The 20,801-nt window shown below is 43.5% G+C and overlaps 1 protein-coding gene across 1 annotated transcript; it reads right to left on the bottom strand.

Moving 5' to 3' along the window:
- Positions 1-10,340: 10,340 nt before the first annotated feature.
- LOC119861849 (G-protein coupled receptor 12-like) lies at positions 10,341-20,016 on the bottom strand. Its single transcript, XM_038417534.2, has one exon. It carries the CDS (start codon positions 18,439-18,441, stop codon positions 17,356-17,358), a length of 1,086 nt encoding a protein of 361 aa, XP_038273462.1. The 5' UTR covers positions 18,442-20,016; the 3' UTR covers positions 10,341-17,355.
- Positions 20,017-20,801: the final 785 nt, after the last annotated feature.

Below are 20,801 nucleotides of genomic sequence, written 5' to 3'. Positions count from 1 at the left end.
TCTCCACCTTGTGAGTTTGCACATGCTTCAAGATATGTCTTGATTACTGATTTGCAATATTATATAGTTGACATAAAAGAGATGTTCACTGTCTAAGGGGGTCTTTTAACTATGTGCACTTAGTCAATAGCTCAGTATGTGTTGCTGCTTCTAGCTATCTACTGTACATAGTTACTAAATGTAAGCAAGTGTATTTTTCCCAGTGTTGTGAGTTCTACCTGTCTGATGCTATCAAAGAAAGGTATGAACTATATGGTTGCAAAATGAATTTTCTTCTGTACAATCTACAGAGGAAAACTGTAAAGATTTGAAAACTGCTTGTAACTACATTTGTTAAAAAATGTTGTACAACATAATCCCAGACTGCTGACACTTTATGCATGTGGTAATAAAAAGAAAATAAAGATTTTAAGAGGTTTATGGTTTGTCTGTTTGGGGCTATCTATGGTTTTCACATTCTTGGGTTCTTTCTGGTTGGAAAGAGATTTAAGAGTGTGTTTATTTCTGTTAAAAATGGATGGATTAACATCCCTAGTGTTTTAAGTCCTCTGTATCCACAGAAAAGGTATGGAATGGGGAGCAAAAAGACATTATATCACCTTACCCCTTAAATAGAGTAACCCCTTTTAAAATATAGCTGTCTTTCCGTATTCATTCTGTCCTCATTGTTACTCTCAGCAGAGAGCCTGAGGTTGCCAATTGGTTCTAGTTCTGGTGGCATTTTAGCAATATTGACATTTGTCCACAAGGAGATATACCAACTCATTCTGCACAGTCATCAAATAGCCTTCAGGTGACAGTTAGACTGTGGTCACTGCCACCCTGATCTGGGATTGCAGCAGCAACCTAAAACAAAGTGTTCCATAGTCAAACACTTTTATTATGAAAAATAATGTGGTAGCATTGTTGAGGTTTGGATCACATCAACAGAGCTAGGCGGAAAGAAGTTTTGCAAAAAGTTTTGAAATGTCAAAGTTGGTTTCATTTCTAAGTGTTCAAAGTGGAACCATTTTTATCATACCATTTTTGATAGAAATATTGAAAAAATAGTACCAAAATGATTATTGATACTTTTTGTTCAGCCTATTTTGGAGTAAATGGGATATTTAGATAACCACTTAGATAATGGTTTTGATAATATTTTGAATCAAAATATAAAAGCAAAGGCATGGCATTTTTTATTTTATTTTTTGCAAAAAAGTTGAAAAGTCAACAATTTTGCAAAAAAAACCCAACCCCAAAATAGAGAGGAAATTTTTTAAAATGAAAAAAAAAACCTTCTTGTCCATAGCATTTTGACCAGCAGATTAATTGGAGGATCAGACTAACCAATGGCTGAATTATGTTGAAGGCTCCCTAAGCAGAGCTGTGTTGAAGTGAAACATTTTGCAAAGATTTCCCAGAGTTGTCAATAGGCCTGATTTTGCTCCTCTCTGATGTGCATATGGAGTAACTCCATTGAAGTCAGTGGAGTTACACTTGTGTCTCTTTGGTGTCCAGGAAGTGAGAGGAGAATCTAGCCCAGTGTGTCAAGAATAATATACTGCTCTATGCTGCCTTCTTCTTCCATTGGAATTCCTTAGACATCTCTTGACAGTGATGCACATCTCTTCAAGGTAAAAGCACAATCTGCACACATGCTCACGCTCAGTGAATTTGCACGTGAGTGTACTACAGCCATCACTGGCATGACCCTTACATTGGCATCATGTGTCATTAATGTTTCGTGCTGAACAAATAATCCTCAAACCAGGCTCATCTCCCCAAGGTGAGGATATAAACCACAGAGGACCAAATTCACCCCGACGTAACTGAATTGACCTTGCTGGAGTTGCAGCAGGGATGAATTTGGCTTGTTATCTAAAAGAGACCTAGCTGGAATTTGACATTCCTCTTAATTTGACAAAGCAGCTCAGATTGTGATTATTGGCACCTAAAGGAATAAACCTGGATTAAGTTATGTGTTGGTGTAGAGCAGGATGAGTCATGAAACACACAGAGCAGCTCACTTCAGGCCTTTCAGGAACTCCTCAGCCTGTTAAAGCGAGGGAACAGTGAATGAATGGAAAACCACATCTATTTTATACTGGCCCATGCTGTCTTGTAACCACACAGGCAATGAACAGAGCCCATTCATCTGCTGCCCTCATTAAGGACCAAGAAAAAAGAAACTGAATAAAGTAGTGAGGAAGGCCAGCTTTCCTGTTCGTATGAATGTGTGACGGGGCGTGTGGGTGTATGCAGCACATTCCTAGCCAGAATGATATCTGAATAATACTCAAATAGCACCTTTTGCTTTGCAAAAAGATTGGGACCTATCTTTTAGCGCCCTCCTCCTACCAGCCCAGACTTCACTCTTGCTAAATCCATTCATTGGATGGCTTAACTCGGAGCTCTCGCAAGGAACCCAGGGAAGCAGTGTCCAGCAGGATTAGCTGTTTTATTTTAAGCCTCATTAACAAACAAATCAAAACCTTGCACCCTCCTCTCTCAAAGTTTGTGCAGGCCCCTCCCCAGATGTGTCCCTCCCACCAGTAACTTCAGTAACCAAACTTTCCTGGCTCTTACCTCAGAACTTCCACACAGTCTCCCCTCTGCCCTTTTGGTTTCTGGAGCAATTCCTCTCTGCAGCAGCTCCAATAGCTGCCCATTGGGAGCACAGCACCATGCCCCTCAGCTTTGTAGAGGCAGTTCTCCAGCCAGTTCCTGCTGCCCTCTCTTTATAAGGATCAGCTACCAAAGTTCCAGCTCTTTCTCAAGTGCAGTACCAGCCAGCTGCAGGTCTCTGACCCCCGAGGAATGGTATCCCTTGTACCTTCACATGCTGCTGCTGCTTTTTTGACTACTACAATATAAAAGGATCAAGCTCTATTTATTTATGCTCAATCACCTTGTCATGACACAATTGGAATCATAGAAACTGGGGTGGGAAAAGACCTCATATATTTCATCCATCCTGGGGCCAATTATCCTTTCATTCTCCATTGCTTTGCCCATTCTAGTTTTAAGCATCTCAAGCACTTGGGCTTCTACCAGTTCCCTTGGATAACAGTTGAAAAGCAAATCCATTTGCAGTTTTTTCCTGCTGGCTGGCCAAATTATTAATTTTCTTCCCATATCTTCCTAATATACTCCTGTGCATCATCTCATGTATTCCTCTCCCTTCTTGGTGTTTTCCTTCCCACTTAGGACATATCTACACTGCAGCTAGACACCCGCGGCTGGCCTGTGCCATCTGACTTGGGCTTGGCATAAGAGGTTCTTTAATTGCAGTGTCGACATTTGGGCTTGAGCTCTGAGGCTTTCCTACCTCACAGGATCCTAGATCCCGGGCTCCAGCCTGAGCCCGAATGTCTACACTGCAATTAAACAGCCCCTTAGCCTGAATCCTGTGAGCCTGAGTCAGCTGGCATGGGCCAGCCAGGGGTTTTTAATGACAGTGTAGACATACCCTTAGTAGCCAAATGAAATAGATTTGGCTCAGAACATACCATAAGAATGACCATACTGAGTCAGACCAAAGGTCCATCTAGCCCAGTATCCTGTCTTCCGATAGTGGCCAATGCCAGAGGGTATGAACAGAACAGGTAATCATCAAGTGATCCATCTCCTGTCACCCATTCCCAGCTTCTGGCAGAGGCTAGGGATACCATCCCTGATCATCCTGGCTAATAGCCATTGATGGACCTATCCTTCATGGATTTATCTAGTTCTTTTTTGAACTCTGTTATAGTCTTGGCCTTCACAACATCCTCTGGCAAGGAGTTCCACAGGTTGACTGTGCATTGTGTGAAAAAATACTTCCTTTTGTATGTTTTAAACCTGCTGCCTATTAATTTCACTTGGTGATCCCTAATTCTTGTGTTATGAGAAGGAGTAAAAAACACTTCCTTATTTACTTTCTCCAAACCAGTCATGAATTTATAGACCTCTATCATATCCCCCCTTAGTCGCCTCTTTTCCAAGCTGAAAAGTCCCAGTCTTATTAATCTCTCCTCATATGGCAGGCATTCCATACCCCTTATCATTTTTGTTGCCCTTTTCTGAACCTTTACCAAGTCCAATTATCTTTTTTGAGATGAGGCGACCACATCTGGATGCAGTATTCAAGATGTGGGTGACCATGGATTTATATAGAGGCAATATGACACTTTCTGTCTTATTATGTCTCCCTTTCTTAATGATTCCCAGCATTCTGTTTGCTTTTTTGACTGCCGCTGCACATTGAGTGGGTGTTTTCAGAGAACTATCCAAAATGACTCCATGATCTCTTTCTTGAGTGGTAACAGATAATTTAGACCCCATCATTTTATATGTATCGTTGGGATTATGTTTTCCAATGTGCATTACTTTGCATTTAATCTCGATTTGTAAATCAGTCCTTTTATCATTTGGTTGCTCCCCTCTGAATTCCCTCCTCTTTGCAGATCATCCCTTTCTTCCCCTGAGTAGGCAGAGAAAACTCAAGACTAGCAAAATGGTGCTTAGTTATCAAGGTGATGGGCACCTTAGAAATCAGAGGTCCTAATACTAGGACCTTGCAAAGAGCAGAACAAACCACCATGAATATCCACCTTGTCAATCTAAGAAAGCATCTTTAGCACTCAGAAATCATGGAGATGGATGCTACAGAAATGTGAAGGTTAGAGCAAATCAAAAGGCTTAATGGAAGACAGTCTGCTAACATTCTCTGCCACCTGCCATCACCTTTCAGAAACCCACCAAAGTTGCATAGCAATAGCGTATATGATTAGATTCTCTCAGGTACCTGGCAATAGGCATCATAACTCCCACACCTCCACAAATGAATGCACATCATGCAAAGATGATGTTAATGTGCCCTGTATTCAGACTCCCATCCCACAAGCCAGCTCTTGCCAGTCATAGTAAGAATAACCTGCACAGATGTGTTGTAACCCCCTGTCACTGGGAATTTCTTAAAACAGTGGTTCTCAAACTTTTTTCGTGGACTTGAAAATTGCTGAGGGTCTCGGTGGACCACTTAATGAACTTTTCAAATGTTGTTTGTACCATTAGCTAACTATTGTAAAGTGCTTTGGATAAAAGCACTATATATAAAAAAATAAACATTTTTGTTCTACAAATAAAAGCACACAACTCATATTTTCATGTCAGTAGTCTTACCTTTCTAATGCGATGGAGGTGCCCTCTCTTCCCCGCCGCAGCAGCCCCCAAGCTGGGTCTGGGAAGGAGAGGTGTCTCTCCCCTGCCACAGCAGCCACTGAGCTGAGGCTGGGCAGCAGGGCTGTCTCTCCCCGGCAGCCGCAGCCCTGGAGCTGGGGAAAGATGCCTCTTTCTCTGGCTGCTGCAGCCCTGCAAATCCCAAATTCCCCCCACCCCCTCTTCTCAGCACAGTGCCCCCTCCCATCTACCCCTGTTCCCGCCAAGGCCACCACCTCACCTTACATGTGAGTCTTCTCCAGGGTCCAGGCACCTAATTAGTGGAGCCATGCCTGCCATGCCATGCCTCAATTGCTGTGACAGCACACAGAGCAACAGGTGGTTTTCTCAGGTAAGCAGGTCCTATAATATAGGTCGTTTTAAATATTGCGAGGAGCACCCTGTTGTGTACTTACTGCATGACAAGCATTTCCCAGCGTGTGCCCAGGTCAGACTTTCCCCTCCTAGTAGTTTCACCCATTCCATGCAGTGAAACTAATGAACAGGACTTTTCCTCTTTGTTATTCCTTTCCACTATCAAGATTTCAAACACACATAGAATGGCTCTCAGTTGAACCTATGATATCGATTAATATCCTAGTCCAGTACTGCCAACCTCAGACATTCAAAAACCATTCTCCAAATCATGAGATTGACTTAAAAATCACAAGGGTTTTTTTTAATATATTGGATTCTTTTATTTACTTTCTGTGTGCACTTGAGTCACATTTTTGAGCTTTTCTCCGTAACCCTGAGGGCTAGAAACTTGCTTTTTTTCTAATGGAAGGTGAGATTCTCACGCAATCTCTTGAATCCACAAACTGGCGCTTTCAGTAAAACACTTATTCCCAGACACAGAATAAAATTATGAGAGTTGGCAACACGGTCAGATTTATGACATTTTACACATTAAGTCTTGCTTAATGCAAAGTTCAATGTATATCTTTGTCCAACAGCCATGCCCCCTCAGATTGGGATCTCCACTGAAGATGGGTCCTGGAAAATAGTTTGCTAGAAGACCTCCCAGTAACAATTGGTCCTAGTGATGTGATTAAATGTAGGGTGTTCTTCCCTCTGACTCAGTAGTAAACCAGCACTGCAGAGGAGGGGCTAGGCAACACTGCAGCAAGTGTCTTTACAATTGATCCTGACCATTTGTGAACACTGAAAATCTCAGGGTCCTTGTGCCAAGAACAGAGTTAGCCCCAGTGATCAATCTAAAGTCCAGCTTGAGTTATATTCACTCTCTCTCGCTGGCATTTTAAGCACTACCTATTACCCTGGGCCAAGATTAAAAGAGACAGAGAGAGAGACAAAGACTAGGCACCTAAAAAAATGGCCAGTTATACAAAAGTGCTGAGCTCCCAGCCATTACCCTCAATGAGAGATTTTTAAGTACCCAGCACTTTTGAAAATCTCCCTACTTGCTTAAGTGCCTAAATGGGAGCTTTGGGTAGCTGAGCTCTGGCCCTAGGAGCCTAATTTTGAAATCTGGCCCTTGGAGCCTAATTTTAGGCTCCCATTTTTGAAAAATCTTGGCCTTGATATCTAAGCATCTACCAAAATCCCCCTGCGCTTTCAAATGCATGCGGCATTCTTCTTCACTTTTTGTCCTGGATGCCCATTGTTGCACACTATGAAACAGCTGCTGCTCTCCATTCTAGAGGCAGTGGCATCACTCCACCAGAAACCAGAAGACTGAGCGAGAGGAATGAGAGAGGGACTATGGGCCTGGGCAACAGGAGCAGCTGCAGATCAGAAGAAGGAGAGCTGGCTGTGACTCAGGGAGGAACATCCTGCTGGATCTGGTGGTGAGCAAACCTGGAGATAGGCTTCCCAGTGCAGCAGATGACTTGATGACATCCTTTGGTATTGAACAACGTTCATAGGCCTAAGCCACCCAGATCCATGCTGAGCTGGCTTGGAACTTCCCCAAAGTCCTGAGAGGCTAGAATCCAGATAAGGTTTTGGTTTGGGCCCACTGGGCTTCATTTCAGTTTGCTTTTAACATGTTATTAGTCTTGCTTTTCCTATGCGAATTCACTGCTGGAGAAAGTCAGTGACTTGACAGCTTTGCAGGCTGAAATGCTCGATTCACCCCCTAATAGGTACAGCTCCAGGAATAACAGTGCAATGGCATTCGATTCCTCCCCACGCCCCCACATCCCTGACCTATCTGTCTGATCCCTGCCCTGGATGGATCACTTCTGGGGAGGAAAGTCTAGTCCCGTTTCCATGCCCATTTAATTGTTTGGTTATTTTAAAAAAGGACTACCCCTAGGACTTGCATTAAAGACATTGCCATATTTTGGACTATTACTATGGAATACTGTTGTGTTTGTTATATGGAGTTTCCTCTTTGGGGAGCCTGACAAGATAGATAGATAGATAGATTAGATAGATGATGTCATGGTGGGTATATAGAATCTGATTTTCAAAGGTGCTGAACATGCTCAGCTCCAGTTAAAGTCAATGGGAGTAGTGGATGCTCAGTATCTCTGAAAATCAGGCCCATAGTGCCCAATCTGGCAACCCTTACTCATTGACTAGCGTCCTAGCATTTCTCAAATGCAGCCACCAGGGGCTTTTCTTGAGGCCACAGGCTCCTGGGTGGTGATTGCGGGGAGGGGAGGGAAACAACGGCCCCTCCTCCAAGGCCACCAGCAAGGGTTGGGCCCTGCCCCCCTCTGGAGCCAGAAACACCGGAGGAGCAGGCAGTCAGTGCAAATTCCCAACCTTCCTGAGGCTGGTGGAACTTGGGCTTCTGGCTTCAGCCCTGGGGTGGTGGGTTCTGGTCCCCAGCCACAGAGCTTTGGCCCAGACCCACTGGCCCCCACTGCCTCCCACAGCCCATTGGCACTGGCCCCACTGCCCCCTCCTTCACCCTGGCCCGTGCTGCCTCACGACCTACCTCCCCAACCAGGACTTAATTTGTCCCCCAGCTTGAGAGGGCTTTGTAAATTTGCTGTGAAATGTGATATTTGTGTGTTTGTTAATATCACTTTTCACTGCCTCCCAGCTAGCTAGCAAGTCTGCTACTGTGAAAAATGATATTAATAACTACACAAATATAACTTTTCATAGCAGCAGACTTACTAGCTAGCAAGTCTTAAAAAAGCAACCAAAAAAGCAAAAGAAACAACAACAAAAGACAAGAACATGCAAAGCTCCTTATTTGTGTTCCTATTCTGTTTAGGTCCAGTAAAGTATAGAGACAACTGTACATTATTTGTATTATTGAGTTTAAAAACAAAACAAAAAACCCTTACATAAATAAATGACAATAATTTGGATGTGTCTATGTGCATATTTATTTGTTTTTCCTAAAGTTAATTAAGTATTTTAGGGAAAATTGTCAGAGCAGCCACCGGCAAGAATTGTTGTGACTAGACATAGAGATTTCAGTGAGACTCTCTTGTAGGTAAGTCTCCAACTTGGGTGAGTAGAGTTTGCAGAACCAGGCCAGTAGGTCATCTGATAGCCACCAGCTCAACTCATATAGGTCACTGAACAGCTGTTTTAAATACCATGTTATACAAGTGATCTTTTCTGGATTCATTTATCTGGAATAAAACACAGACACAAACAAAATGGCACATACCTGGGACAAGAGCCCAGATCTTAAATTGTTTTAATTTTGATTTTTTTTCCATTTTGGATATTCTCTTGACAAATCACTTTAACATTTTTATTTACAGTAATAAAAATAAATTACTCTTAACAGAGGCATGTATAATATACACACTAGAGATACAGTGCAATAACAGCATTGATTTATTGTCACTTGTTCATAAAGTGCATTGCAGGGGCTTTATTTAATCATAACTGAATGGGAGTGATACACTTTCCTTTGCAATCAATTTACCCATTCAGATTAAAAGGATAACGAAAACAGTTACATAAAAATAATTTGCTGTCCTGATTGTTCTGATTTTTTCCTACTTCCCAGAATAATAAGTAAAATAGTTCTGAGACAATGTACGTGGGTCCGATCCCACAAGACCCTCTGTATATATTTCCCTTGACTTCTCTGCACGCAAAAGGCTTGCATTATTGGGGTCCTAGATCGGTCAAATGACTATGTTCCTTCAAAAGGCTACCCTTTTGTTCACTTCTTTCGCCAGCATTAAACAGAGAGCCAGCACAAGAGCTATGCACCAGCCAGGTCCCAGCAAAGCATTTAGGTACATACTTAAGTCCACATTCCTATTCAGCAAAGCACTTCAAGCACACGCTTAACTTTTAACACATAGTTAGGAATGGGCTGAAAATTGGGGTATTAGTCCTTCTGAGGGCTTCAGTAGGCCCCCTTAGCTGTGTATAAGTCCCCTGCTTGCCCTCTGTCCAGGGATGAATTTCATCCACAGAGCCTGAACCTACATGCACTCACACCACTCCCCCTGACTCCAAAGGGTGCAGGTTCAAGCCCAAAGGGCCCACTGATGTGACATGCCAAGAACCCCCTTACAAGATGCTGAATGCCCTTAACCCCCTCCTGAAGCCAATGGAATCTGAGGGCAACTCAGCACCTTGCAGGATGAGGCCAAACCCCAGGATCTGGAGCGATGCCCCGTCTTAAAAAACAATGTGACTCAGTCATATGTTTAGAGCTACATTCTTCCCTAAATCTGTGCCTTTCCCATTGACGTCAGTGGCAGCTGCCGGTGCAGATTTGAGAGCAGAATTTGAATTTGGATCATTGACTTTTAGCTGGGGTTGTGCATGTGCTTCCAAAGGAAAATTTGGCCTTAAGGGTACAAACTGTCCAAAATATATTAAATACCACAGGCCAGATTCTGCTTTCAGTTACATAGTGGCTTAAATCCATTCTCTTCAGGAGAGACTCCAGATTTTCACTGGTGTAGCAGAGCAGAATTTGGCCTGTATTTCTTAAATCTGGCTGAGCTCATCAATTTATCTTTAAAGGCTAGATGCACCTTCTGGTTCATAAACAAATCTCATCTGACACTGCAGCAACCCTCAGCATAGAGCTGTTGCTAAAGCCTTACAGTCAGAAACCTGTCTCTCCACGTTACAGTTGATCTCTATACACAGTGCAATTTATTCCGCTGTGAGCCTGATTCTGATCTCATGTTGGTATAAATCAGGAGCAGCTCCACTGACATTAGCTGGTTTACACCAGTGTAAACCTGTTGCAGTGGAGAGGTGAAACCAGGTGCTGTGCTGCATAAACTTTAAATCTAACGTCTCCTTTGCCCATAAGTGTCTGCATTCGCTTGCAGATTTGTTCATTAGTGAAACTGTGCATTGGGATAAGAACTTTTTCTTAGACAACCCAGATATCTTATCCCCTTGATCCTGCAATGAAATCATAACACTGTGTTTGTGACTTCAGAGTCTATTGATATGAAAACGTGCTGTCAGACATTTAGCCTCCTGACCACTGTAGGATACACAGATTGTGAAGGGGGAAACCTTTGTCTAAAAAACAATTGTACTTGATATGGAGCAGAATTTATTAAGGCACCCGTTATTCTTCTTAAGTTACCCAGTTGGTGAAAAAGCCAATCTCCTGCCTGATACTTAGCATGTAGCTTCACTTTAGCAATTCTCAGTGGATTACAACAACACTTTTCATATTGTTTTTCCAGTTCTAGACTATAGCAGTTGCAGCCAGAGATGGTTGGTTTTGGAAAATGTTGTTAGCAGGATTTGATTTTGCAAAACCCACGGTCAGTTTGGATCAGAGCCCATTTTATCCATATCCCCAGACGTCTGGGATAAAAAGGTGTTAGAACAATGGTTCTGGATTGCCTTCTCTAGTTATAGACTGTTCCATCTCTCTGCATCATTCACTGTACAGCATTTCATAAAGTTTTGAACAGGAATTGCCTCTCTTCTCTAGGGTCACAGGAACAAAAACCAAGGCAACTACATTAGCTATTTTGTAAGAGGCAATTAAGCCTTTATCATGATGATTCAAATGAAATTGTAAGAAGATCCCAACGCTGCCACCCCACCAAGAGAAAAAGATTGGCTTTAACGAGAAGAATTAGAGGCAAATATCGTACACAGTATACAATTATTCCTGACAGTTAAAGATGTATTTTGTATGTCATTAATTACTATACATTGATACAATTTAAGTAATTATGAAGATCAAAGGCTTACTGTCAAGTAGATTTAGACCCAAAAATTAAGTTTTTGTTTAAAAAAAAAAAGAGAAACTTTCTAACAATGTGAACAGTAATAAGAAAAGGAGCTGTAACTCACGAAAGCTTATGCTCAAATAAATTTGTTAGTCTCTAAGGTGCCACAAGTACTCCTTTTCTTTTTGCGAATACAGACTAACACGGCTGCTACTCTGAAACCTGTGAACAGTAATGTTTTCATTATTTTTATTCTAAATTCAATGAAAACTATTTGTTTGGGATGTAAAAATTGTCACTGTTTTGATTGAGACGCCAAAGGTTGTAACATTCCTGCTAGTGAAGTGAAATTGGTTAGACAGAAAGTGAAAGTGACAACTACAGTTCCACTGACCAAACAGAGCAGGGAAATAAACAAAAAATATTAAAAAAATAAATTGTAAATGTCAACAATCTAAGGTATGGTTAGTAACTCTGATAAAGGCATATTTTTAAATATATGGGACCAGATCCATTAAGTTCAATGCAGATGCCCCAGGAATTCATTTGGCTTGTGACAGTGTCCCATTTATCTGTGCTCCCAAGCTTTTCAAATATTGTGTGTATCTAAGGAATGTTTCCCCTTCCCCACTCCTTCACTTCCACTTCCACCCCTCCCGCCACAACCTACCTATCTACCTACCTCTCAAAAAAATCAACAAAGAGTAACTTAATAAGTGCTTCTTACAACTATGCTGCTGGCTATCAAACATGTGGTAGGAAAGAAAAGGGCAAACAAGACACCCGGAAGTGAAAAAACTAAAAAGCAGGTTCATGTTTCTCTGGTCACTCTGAAAGAACACTGGGGTGGGTTTTGGTGTGTTAAATATTTTGTGCAATTGCTTAAGGCCAAATTCTTCACTCGCTTGCACTGGTGTAAATCTGGACTAACTCCACTGAAGTCACCGGGAATTTTATTGGTGTAACTAAGATCAGGATCTGGCTCTTCATAGTCAGTCAAAAGCCTTTTGCTTGCATGTGAGAACCTTGCTTTTCCAAGAGGGAGCAATGACGGAGGATCAAGTGGGTCTCAGCTAAAGACACTGGGGCCAGATCCTCTCTGCCACTTACAGTGGTGAAAGGAGAGGAAGCTGGCTGGAACTGGCTGGGGCGACAAAGGGAGGATCAATCCAGATGGCACTTGATCTGCAAGGAGACTATGTTCCTTTGGGATTTGCCATAGTGATGATGATAAGTGACGGGAGGAGCAATAGCTCCACATGTGCAACCATGAGGCTGGGGAAGCGGCTGCTCGATGTGGCAAGCTACGCATACACATGGAGCAAAACTCCAAGGTAAAATGCTACACAGGTTACTGCTGATCTGAGCAGTGTTGACTCCCCACACTGAAAGTTTTCATCAATGCAGAGGGGAGCTATATGCAGCAGCAAGGGGGTGGAGGATATAGGGCCAGGGCATAGAACCTGACTATAGCGGGGGGGCATGTCCCTAATTGTGTATGTTGCCCATGATTTCCTACCTACACTTAGGTTTGCTGGCATTGTTCTTTTTCCTATTCCAAAAGGCAGCCGGCTCTGCCACAGAGATGGACATGGGGGCTCCTGCTCATCAGCGATCTTTGGTAGGTAAGTCACCCCATCCCAGGAGGGAATGATGAGAGGTCATTTTCACCAATTGTTTCAATGAGGCATGGTTCATCTGTCTAAAACTGAATTAGTTCACTCTGAACAAGGTGGCAACCTAAACAACAGTCAAATAAAATACATGTGCTACTGAATAAGGTGGGAAAGGGGAAGCAAGGATTTGGTCCTATGGAGAAATCAAAACTTTCCTGATATTAATCATTTGATCTTAATAGATATAGCTCTGCATTATGTTCTCTCTGATATGCAAAGTGCTGAAGATCACTGTTACTATATGTTAGTGGATAAATAACCTTGACTGCGTACTGAGCAGTCCCTCCAAAGTAAGCCAGATCTTCATATGTCATGAATCAGTTTAGCTCTTCTGAAGTCAAAGGATTTATGCCAGATTGCACCAACTGAGAATCTGCCCTTTATACTGTTATCTACTTGTATCTTTTATTAATATGACAATAATTAAAGCAGAGCTCGCTTCTCAATACCTCAGCACTTCAAACAGCTTGTGTCAGTTTTGGTTTCTTTATCGGACTAAATCCAACAGGAGGATCCTTGCCAATAAGCAATGGCCCAGATTCCCCAGGGCACTCCAGTTGCTTTGTGCAACTCCCATAATGCAAAGCAGCTGTAAATTTGGCTCAGCAGATGAGTTAAACTGTGTTTACAGCTGCTTGGCATCATTAAGTGCTACAAAGCATCCACTGATAAATCAGGCCCTATCTATCTGATATTCCTCTTCCACCAGACATTTTACACTGGTGTAACTCTACTGACTTCAGTGGACTTTTCCCTGATTTACACCAGTGTGAGAATGAACAGAATCACGCCCAGTGTTTTGTAGCAATGCATTCCATGGACTCAGCTTTGAAAGACAATAGAACATCACTGTGTTATCATCGTGCAAACAATTTTACTAACTTGGTAAATATTTCCAATAATTAACCTAGCTCTCCTTAATAAATATTGACAAAGAGTGCTGCAGTGTAGAGCTGGTCAAAATATTTAGTTTAAAACTTTTTCCAACAAAAATGGACTATTTTCATACTGCAAATTTTTGAAGAAATGTTCTGATATTTCCACAACTCAATGAAAAACAAACTTGGAAGGGGGGCTTCAGGATTTTTTTTTCCTTTCTATCCTCCTTTTTGCAGTCCTTCCCTCATTTTTTCATTTTTCCACTGATAAAGATGGGGTCAGGGAGGGAGAAAGGAAAAAGGGAGCGAAAAGGAAAAACAAAACAACCCCCCCAACCTGATCTTTTTAACTCAAAAATTGAAAAAAATATCAATTTGAAAACTTCAATTTTTCTGTGAATTTTCAAATGAAGAGTTTTAGAAATTCTTCATGAAACATACTTAGCACTTAATCCCTTGTTGCTTCTCTGAGACAACCACAAGGAAAGAACTGGATTAAAATGTTTATCCAAAACACCTGGGTCCAAATTTACCTCTGGTGTAGTTTCATTGGGCCAGATCCTGATACCCTTATTTTCAAGGAATTCCACAGTGAATTCCATTCACCTATTCCATAATTAGCACCACTGGAGCAGGGTAAGATACTATTTAATGTGAGCACCTGAATTTAGCCAAGTGATTTCAATGGAGTTACACCTGAAATAGATTTGGCCAGGTAACAGTATTTTAGAGGACATGCTCATATAATCTCTGACATTTACATGGTGGTTTACAATCAGTAACTTCCTCATTTTAGCTAATTACATCCCAATGTAACACTCCTCCTCTGAGTGTCTGACATTGAGGGCACATTATTTTGCTTTGATTGCTATGCACCTATGTCATATTTAATCTACAGATCCCTGGAAAGCGAGTAAATTTCATTCACACCATTAAATTTCATTCACACCATTAAACTCCTTATGAGGAAAATTCTGAAATCAAAACCCTTGATAAAAGGAAATCAACTGGAAATCCAAGAAAATGTAAGATGTTCATTTTAACTGTGTGCCTAAAGTGAATGTTTAAATGCTACATTTGATTTAAAAATACAAAATGAGCTGCCCAGAGAAACACAAATACCTGCCCTGTAGATCAAATCATATAAAAACATTATTTTGAAATGTTTTTAATTAACTCTGCATTGAGTCTTCACATTTAGGAACTGCAGGAAGTTGTCTGCAACCATGGAAACAGAATAATAAATAAATGAACAGCAAAAACATTAAATAAAATTGTAAAAATATTGACTAGAATTTGTGCATGTTGTACGTTGCTCCTCATAAAAAACCTGAAAAGCTGGGACACCTATAGGAACTAGAAAAAAAGTCCAGGCCCAAAGCACACATTTGAGATTCACAGTTTTGTCATGTGCAGTGAGCTTTGCTGAGCTAGAAAGAGACCTTCATTGCACAGTTCTATAGATAAACGATTGTTTCACCTGTATTCAGACATAAATTTGGACACTTTGTCCTTCATGGAACTATAATATTTACATGCGATGTTCTCTCTTTTGTTGTTGTTTTTTTAATATAATACAAACCTAAGCCAGGTTTGCAACTGATGCTGCAGGGATAGGCTATTGTTTGAAAGAGGGATATTTCTGATGTTTGTAGCACAGATTCCTTTCTAAGGGAGAGCAACACATTTGGAGCATCGACCAAAGCAATTTCCTTGCATTGAGAGAATAGGTGGTAAGACAAACCCCCCACCCAAGAGGCAACCCTGGACATTTCACCTAAAGAACAGAGTCCCCATCTATCTCTGAAGGTTATTCTGTTTTTAAAGGAATGCACTATTCCACTTCTTGGCCAAAATACAGCACAAGATGAAGGACACTTCATTTTATCACTAACACCACAAAGCACATGATAGAGTAGAGGAGCGTGAGGCTAGTGTAGCTTCTCTATGGAAGCAAGTTAATCTAGTAGTTTCGGGAACAAGACATGTGATGATGTAGGCTTCCCTTTAGAAGAACCAACCTCGTTCAGAATATCAGTCTTTGGATCATATCCCCCCACCCCCCACCCAGTATGCGAGATCAGCATACTATATTAACAATACCGCTAAAGACAGTGTGTTATACCCGCATTGAAATAAGTGAAAGATTAACCTAGGTTCCGATGTCAAGAAAACCTCATCTCTGACTTTCTTCCACTGCTTTCATCTCCCTGGCAGGGGGATTAACTAGATAACCTAAAAGGTGCTTTCCTCCCATCTTTAGCTTTGATGATGCACCACGAGCATATTTTTCAGCAAGGAGTTCTCTTTACTCTCACATTGTAATAATAAATAATAATCATACCTTAAAGTGCCTTTCATCCTGCAGGTTCTCAAAGTGCTTCACAAATAAAGGAGATATAAATATACAGGCATCACTTCACCCACCACTGAAATACAGCCTCCTCTGAGGTGCAATGCAGCAGCTGAACAGCACATAGCAACACTATACAATTGTTTAGGACAGCAAGTGAAGGGGAATGGACCTCATTTGTTCCTGACTCAGGATCGCACTTCCTTTCCCGCCGCTTAAAGAGGCCAGTGTAAAGCTTTGACTTCCATGTGCTTTTTTACAAAAATAAACATAAAATCGTAAGACAAACCACTTGTCCTCCTACCACTTCTCACGGAGCTGTCCAGACCTCGTGGTGCTGAACCGGTCTGGCATGAAAAATATTGGCAGGTTACCGCATCTCACAATGTCCCTTTTATTATTGCATAGCAAAGCAAAACCTGATTATAGTTAAAAAAAATCACCACCACCACCAAAACCCCCTACCCCACCTTTCAGGCAGTGAAGCCCCCTGGATATGGTCATTTTTAACCATTCCAAACAAACCCAAACTAACAGCAAGCAAATATTGTACACGTTTTTCTAGATCTTACCCTGAGCCCTCAGCATCAGATCTGCGCTGGGCTCTAAACAGCAGGGCACTATCTTATTCTCTTCCCACGTCCCAAGGCCTGACTTTCCCCCGCACTTGACAGGATTTTGACTTGGGGCGACCCCCAGTGACTTCAGTGGGGTTACTCCTGGTGTGGGGCCAAGGGAGAGTTGGCCCGAGGTCTCTCCCCGTTCCTCACCGGGGACCTTCCCAACGGCCTGCCCCTCGCTCGGAGGCTTGAAATAAGTGAAGAGTTGCCCTGGGCCCTTGAACATTTTCGGGCCATGGGTTTGGCAAACGTGCTGCTCCCCCTTTCCATTACACCGGGATGAGAAAAAGCATCAGGCGCTGATCTTTTTTTTTTTTTGGTCTTTTGTTTTGTTTTTAAATCAAAAATAAATAAAATATGTAGGAAAATAAGCATTTTTTAAAGGAGACCACTCTTATTTTTTGTTCTCTTGTTGACATCTTTCCCCGGGGAAGGAGGCGCGTCGCTCTGCGATTCCTCCTGCTGGTGGTAATACATCATAACGACGCGGAGGAGGAGAGCCTGAAACCATCTGACAATCCGGGCGGCCAACCACCCTTATACATCACTGGATGTCCTGGGTCTGGAGGAGAAGGTGGACGGGATGCACCCGCAGCAGGCCAGCCACAGGGACTTCTGGATGTCCGGGTTTCTGAAGGCATAAATGACCGGGTTGATGAGGGAGTTGCAAGTGGCGGGCAGCGCCAGGGAGTAGGTGTAGACGGCGGGGTAGCTGGAATCCGCCACCAGCGAGTAGATGGCGAACGGCATCCAGCAGAGGGCGAAGGTGCCCAGGATGAAGGAGAGGGTGGAGAGCCCCTTGCGGGTGGAGGTGACCTGCGCCGTGGCGATGAACTGGTGCTGCACGGCGATCTGCTGCGCGTGCCGGAAGGCGATCTTGCAGATCTGCAGGTAGAGCTGCAGCATGAGGGCGAAGAGGAGCAGGAACGTGGCCGCCAGCACCGCCGCGTTGTCCTTGGTCACCGGCCGCAGCACGCTGCAGGTGGCCTGGTCCCGCAGGCAGTTCCAGCCCAGCAGGGGCAGCAGCCCCACGCCCAGGCACAGCAGCCACATGAGCAGCAGCATGGCGCAGGTGAAGGTCAGCGTGCGCTCGGTGTGGTAGGTGAGCGCGTTGTACAGCGACAGGTAGCGGTCGACGGTGATGGCCAGCAGGCTGCAGACCGAGGCGGAGAAGGCGGTCAGCAGCAGCCCGGCCGCGCTCAGCGCCACGGCCGCGCTGGGCGGCTGCAGCAGGTACTGCACGGTGAAATTGACCACCAGCCCCAGGCCGGCCAGCAGGTCGGCCAGCGCCAGGCTGCCGATGAGCAGGAACATGGGGGCCCGCAGGCTGGGCGTGTAGAAGAGCACGGCCAGCACCAGCGCGTTCTCGCAGGCCACCGCCGTGCCCGTGGCGCACAGGGCGATGTCCCAGGGGCTGACCGCTCCGCCTCCCCCGCCTGCCGCCGCCGCCGCCGCCGCCGTGACCGGCTCCGAGGCAGAGGAGTTGGGCGGCCAGATGCTGCTGCTGCTGCTGTTGCTGCTGCTGGGGAAGGGCCTAGAGGAGGCATTGAGCAGGACCAGGAGCTGCTGCTGCCGCAGCTGCTCCTCCATGGCGGCCGCAGCTGCTGCGGGGTTGTGGAGCATCGCTAGAGAGGAGGCACAAGGGACACACAGAGAGAGGAGACAAGGGTGAAAGCAGCATCGAAAGAGCCTGGACTATCCACCCCTGAGCCCGGGGCCGCCCGCAAGAGGCACGACAAGACCCGCTGTCCCAGCCTGGCCCCCAGGCCCCAGTATCCCCAGTGCCGCTTGCACTGGAGACTGATCGGACACAGACAGGATTAAAAGACCAATACCCTGCCTGGGCCATTCCCCGGTGTCACCCCCCCACATCCTCCTCTGGGAGCCGAGCGCGAACGCAGCCGCAGGAAACACCCCAAACCCGTTCCTTTTATTTATTTTTTTAATACACCAGGCTCGATCTTTGAATAAAATTAAACTTTCCTCCCCATCTTGGCTATTTCCCCTTCCTTTCCCCCGAATGAACAGATGGGGGATTCGTCTGATCTCGGGTTCCGTCTAAACAGCTGAAGGTGAGCAAGGCTGAGTGTCCATAATTCACCCGTCACACTGCTCGTTGCATGCGTTCCCATTAAAAGGGAGACGGTTGCATCAGGCACACGTACAGAGCTGCAGATTCATAGCATGATCAGACCGATTCCAACACTAACACTTGGGCACAAGCAATTTTGGGGTTAAACAGAGTAATGGTTACATCATCTCGTCCCTTGTTGTAAATGTGTCTTTCTGTCTTTGCTAGTAATAAATAAAAATATAGTATTTCTGGTCAGGCAAGCCTCATACTTAAGCAAACCTCCTGGTTAAATCGGATCCCAGTGAAGGCTATTGACTAGAAATATTCTGCATTAACTTTGCTCGTTTTTAATACCGGTGCACTCAGGGACTGCTGGCTGCAAACAACTGCAGAATCTCAGCTGCATTAAACATGGTTTTCTTTCATAGTAAACCCCTTGCACTAAGTAGGAACCCTTTCACCTCCCCCTCCATCACACCTCCTCCAACGCCTTGTATATATCGTCTCACATTTCACTGTTATGAAAACTAAAGTTGCAAAGGTCACACAAATGGTTTAGTCCGGAATCTCTTCGTCAAGGTTTTTGCCGCCGCTGCTGAGAGTGCTGTCCATAATGCAATTTATCAGAGCGCTAGGATTAAAATATTGAAAGGGCCACCTTCTAACCGGCTTGCTTTCCAAACTCAATACAACGCAAACACCCTTCCCCTTCCTTAGCCCGCAGAAGAGAAGTCAAACACATGAAACAACATAGGCAGACATGTATTTCTGTTGTTTTACCTTTGTTTGATCCTTGCTGATCAGCTTTCCCCTTTTTTTTCGTGCTAGTCCTTCCAGTCCTTGGGATTAAGCTTCATTCCTTGGTTAACATTGCTAATAACGTTGGCAGATTGCTGGCATTGACTTGCACTTAATATTCTTGCCCCATTGGGTCTGCTGATATATCTCAACTCTGACGTCAAAGTCTTCACTTATATTCATGATCAGCTCCAAGTCTGTGAATCAGGGAAGCTGTGATCAGAATAATAACTAGTCTCCCTCCCTTGTTCCATATACACACGCATACACGAGGAGATACACATACACAGCGAGAGAGGCACACACACATACAAACCTCTGGAATTTCATTCATAAGATTTCAGAGACACTAGGACACACCTCCCTCAAGGTCAAATCTTTCACACCTGCATCTAGGGGATGTAGATTGGGCACAGCTTGCTATGCCTGTCTAGGCATCGGAGGGAAGATAAAGACATAACAAAGGGAGAAGATACATTTTTACTGCTGATTCTGCTGAAAATATTTGTGTTGGCTGATGGGCAGTGACTATACTGTGCCCTATCTAGTCTGTAATTTGACCAAGTGCAATGCCCTTCAGACCATTTTTCCCAGAGAGCAATTCAAAGGCAATTCAAAGACCCAAACCAAACCCCAAATGGTTTAGTAGGAAGCTATTCAAAAATGTACATTGGTAACGAAAGAAATTATTATGGATTGTCATCTGGCTGACAAAAACTGATTTCTGAACATACAGTGTATATTAAACCTGAAAGCATATGTAGCTGTGCCTATGCATGTGTTTATGTGTGTGATTGCATATATGTGTGTGTGTGTGAGTGGGTGGGTTTATTATGCCTTGTATAAGCCAGTCCAAAAAAAAATCAGTGCTACACCAGCCACAATTATCTGTACTTGCAACACATTTGCTCAAAAAGCATGTACATACAGATGCAGATTTATTTTATTACATAGATAGTAAAAGCTTCAGTCTAGAGCTCAGAAATATGCATATTCCCTCCCCACCCTCTTTGAGACTGATTTTATTTAAAGTCTAATATTTTTGTGCTTGGACAAGAAAGAATGCTGTCAAATTTGACATGCCGCAGTCTGCCACCCTTAGTGTGAGGGA

This window comes from Dermochelys coriacea, chromosome 9 (assembly GCF_009764565.3).
Source record: "Dermochelys coriacea isolate rDerCor1 chromosome 9, rDerCor1.pri.v4, whole genome shotgun sequence".
Taxonomy (NCBI): Eukaryota; Metazoa; Chordata; order Testudines; family Dermochelyidae; genus Dermochelys; species Dermochelys coriacea.
The sequence above is the reverse complement of the archived record's forward strand: the minus strand, read 5'-3'. Positions and strand labels throughout refer to the sequence as shown.

Excerpts from the sequence above, each read along its gene's own strand:
- LOC119861849 (XM_038417534.2), bottom strand. The coding sequence starts at position 18,441 with ATGCTCCACAACCCCGCAGCAGCTGCGGCCGCCATGGAGGAGCAGCTG.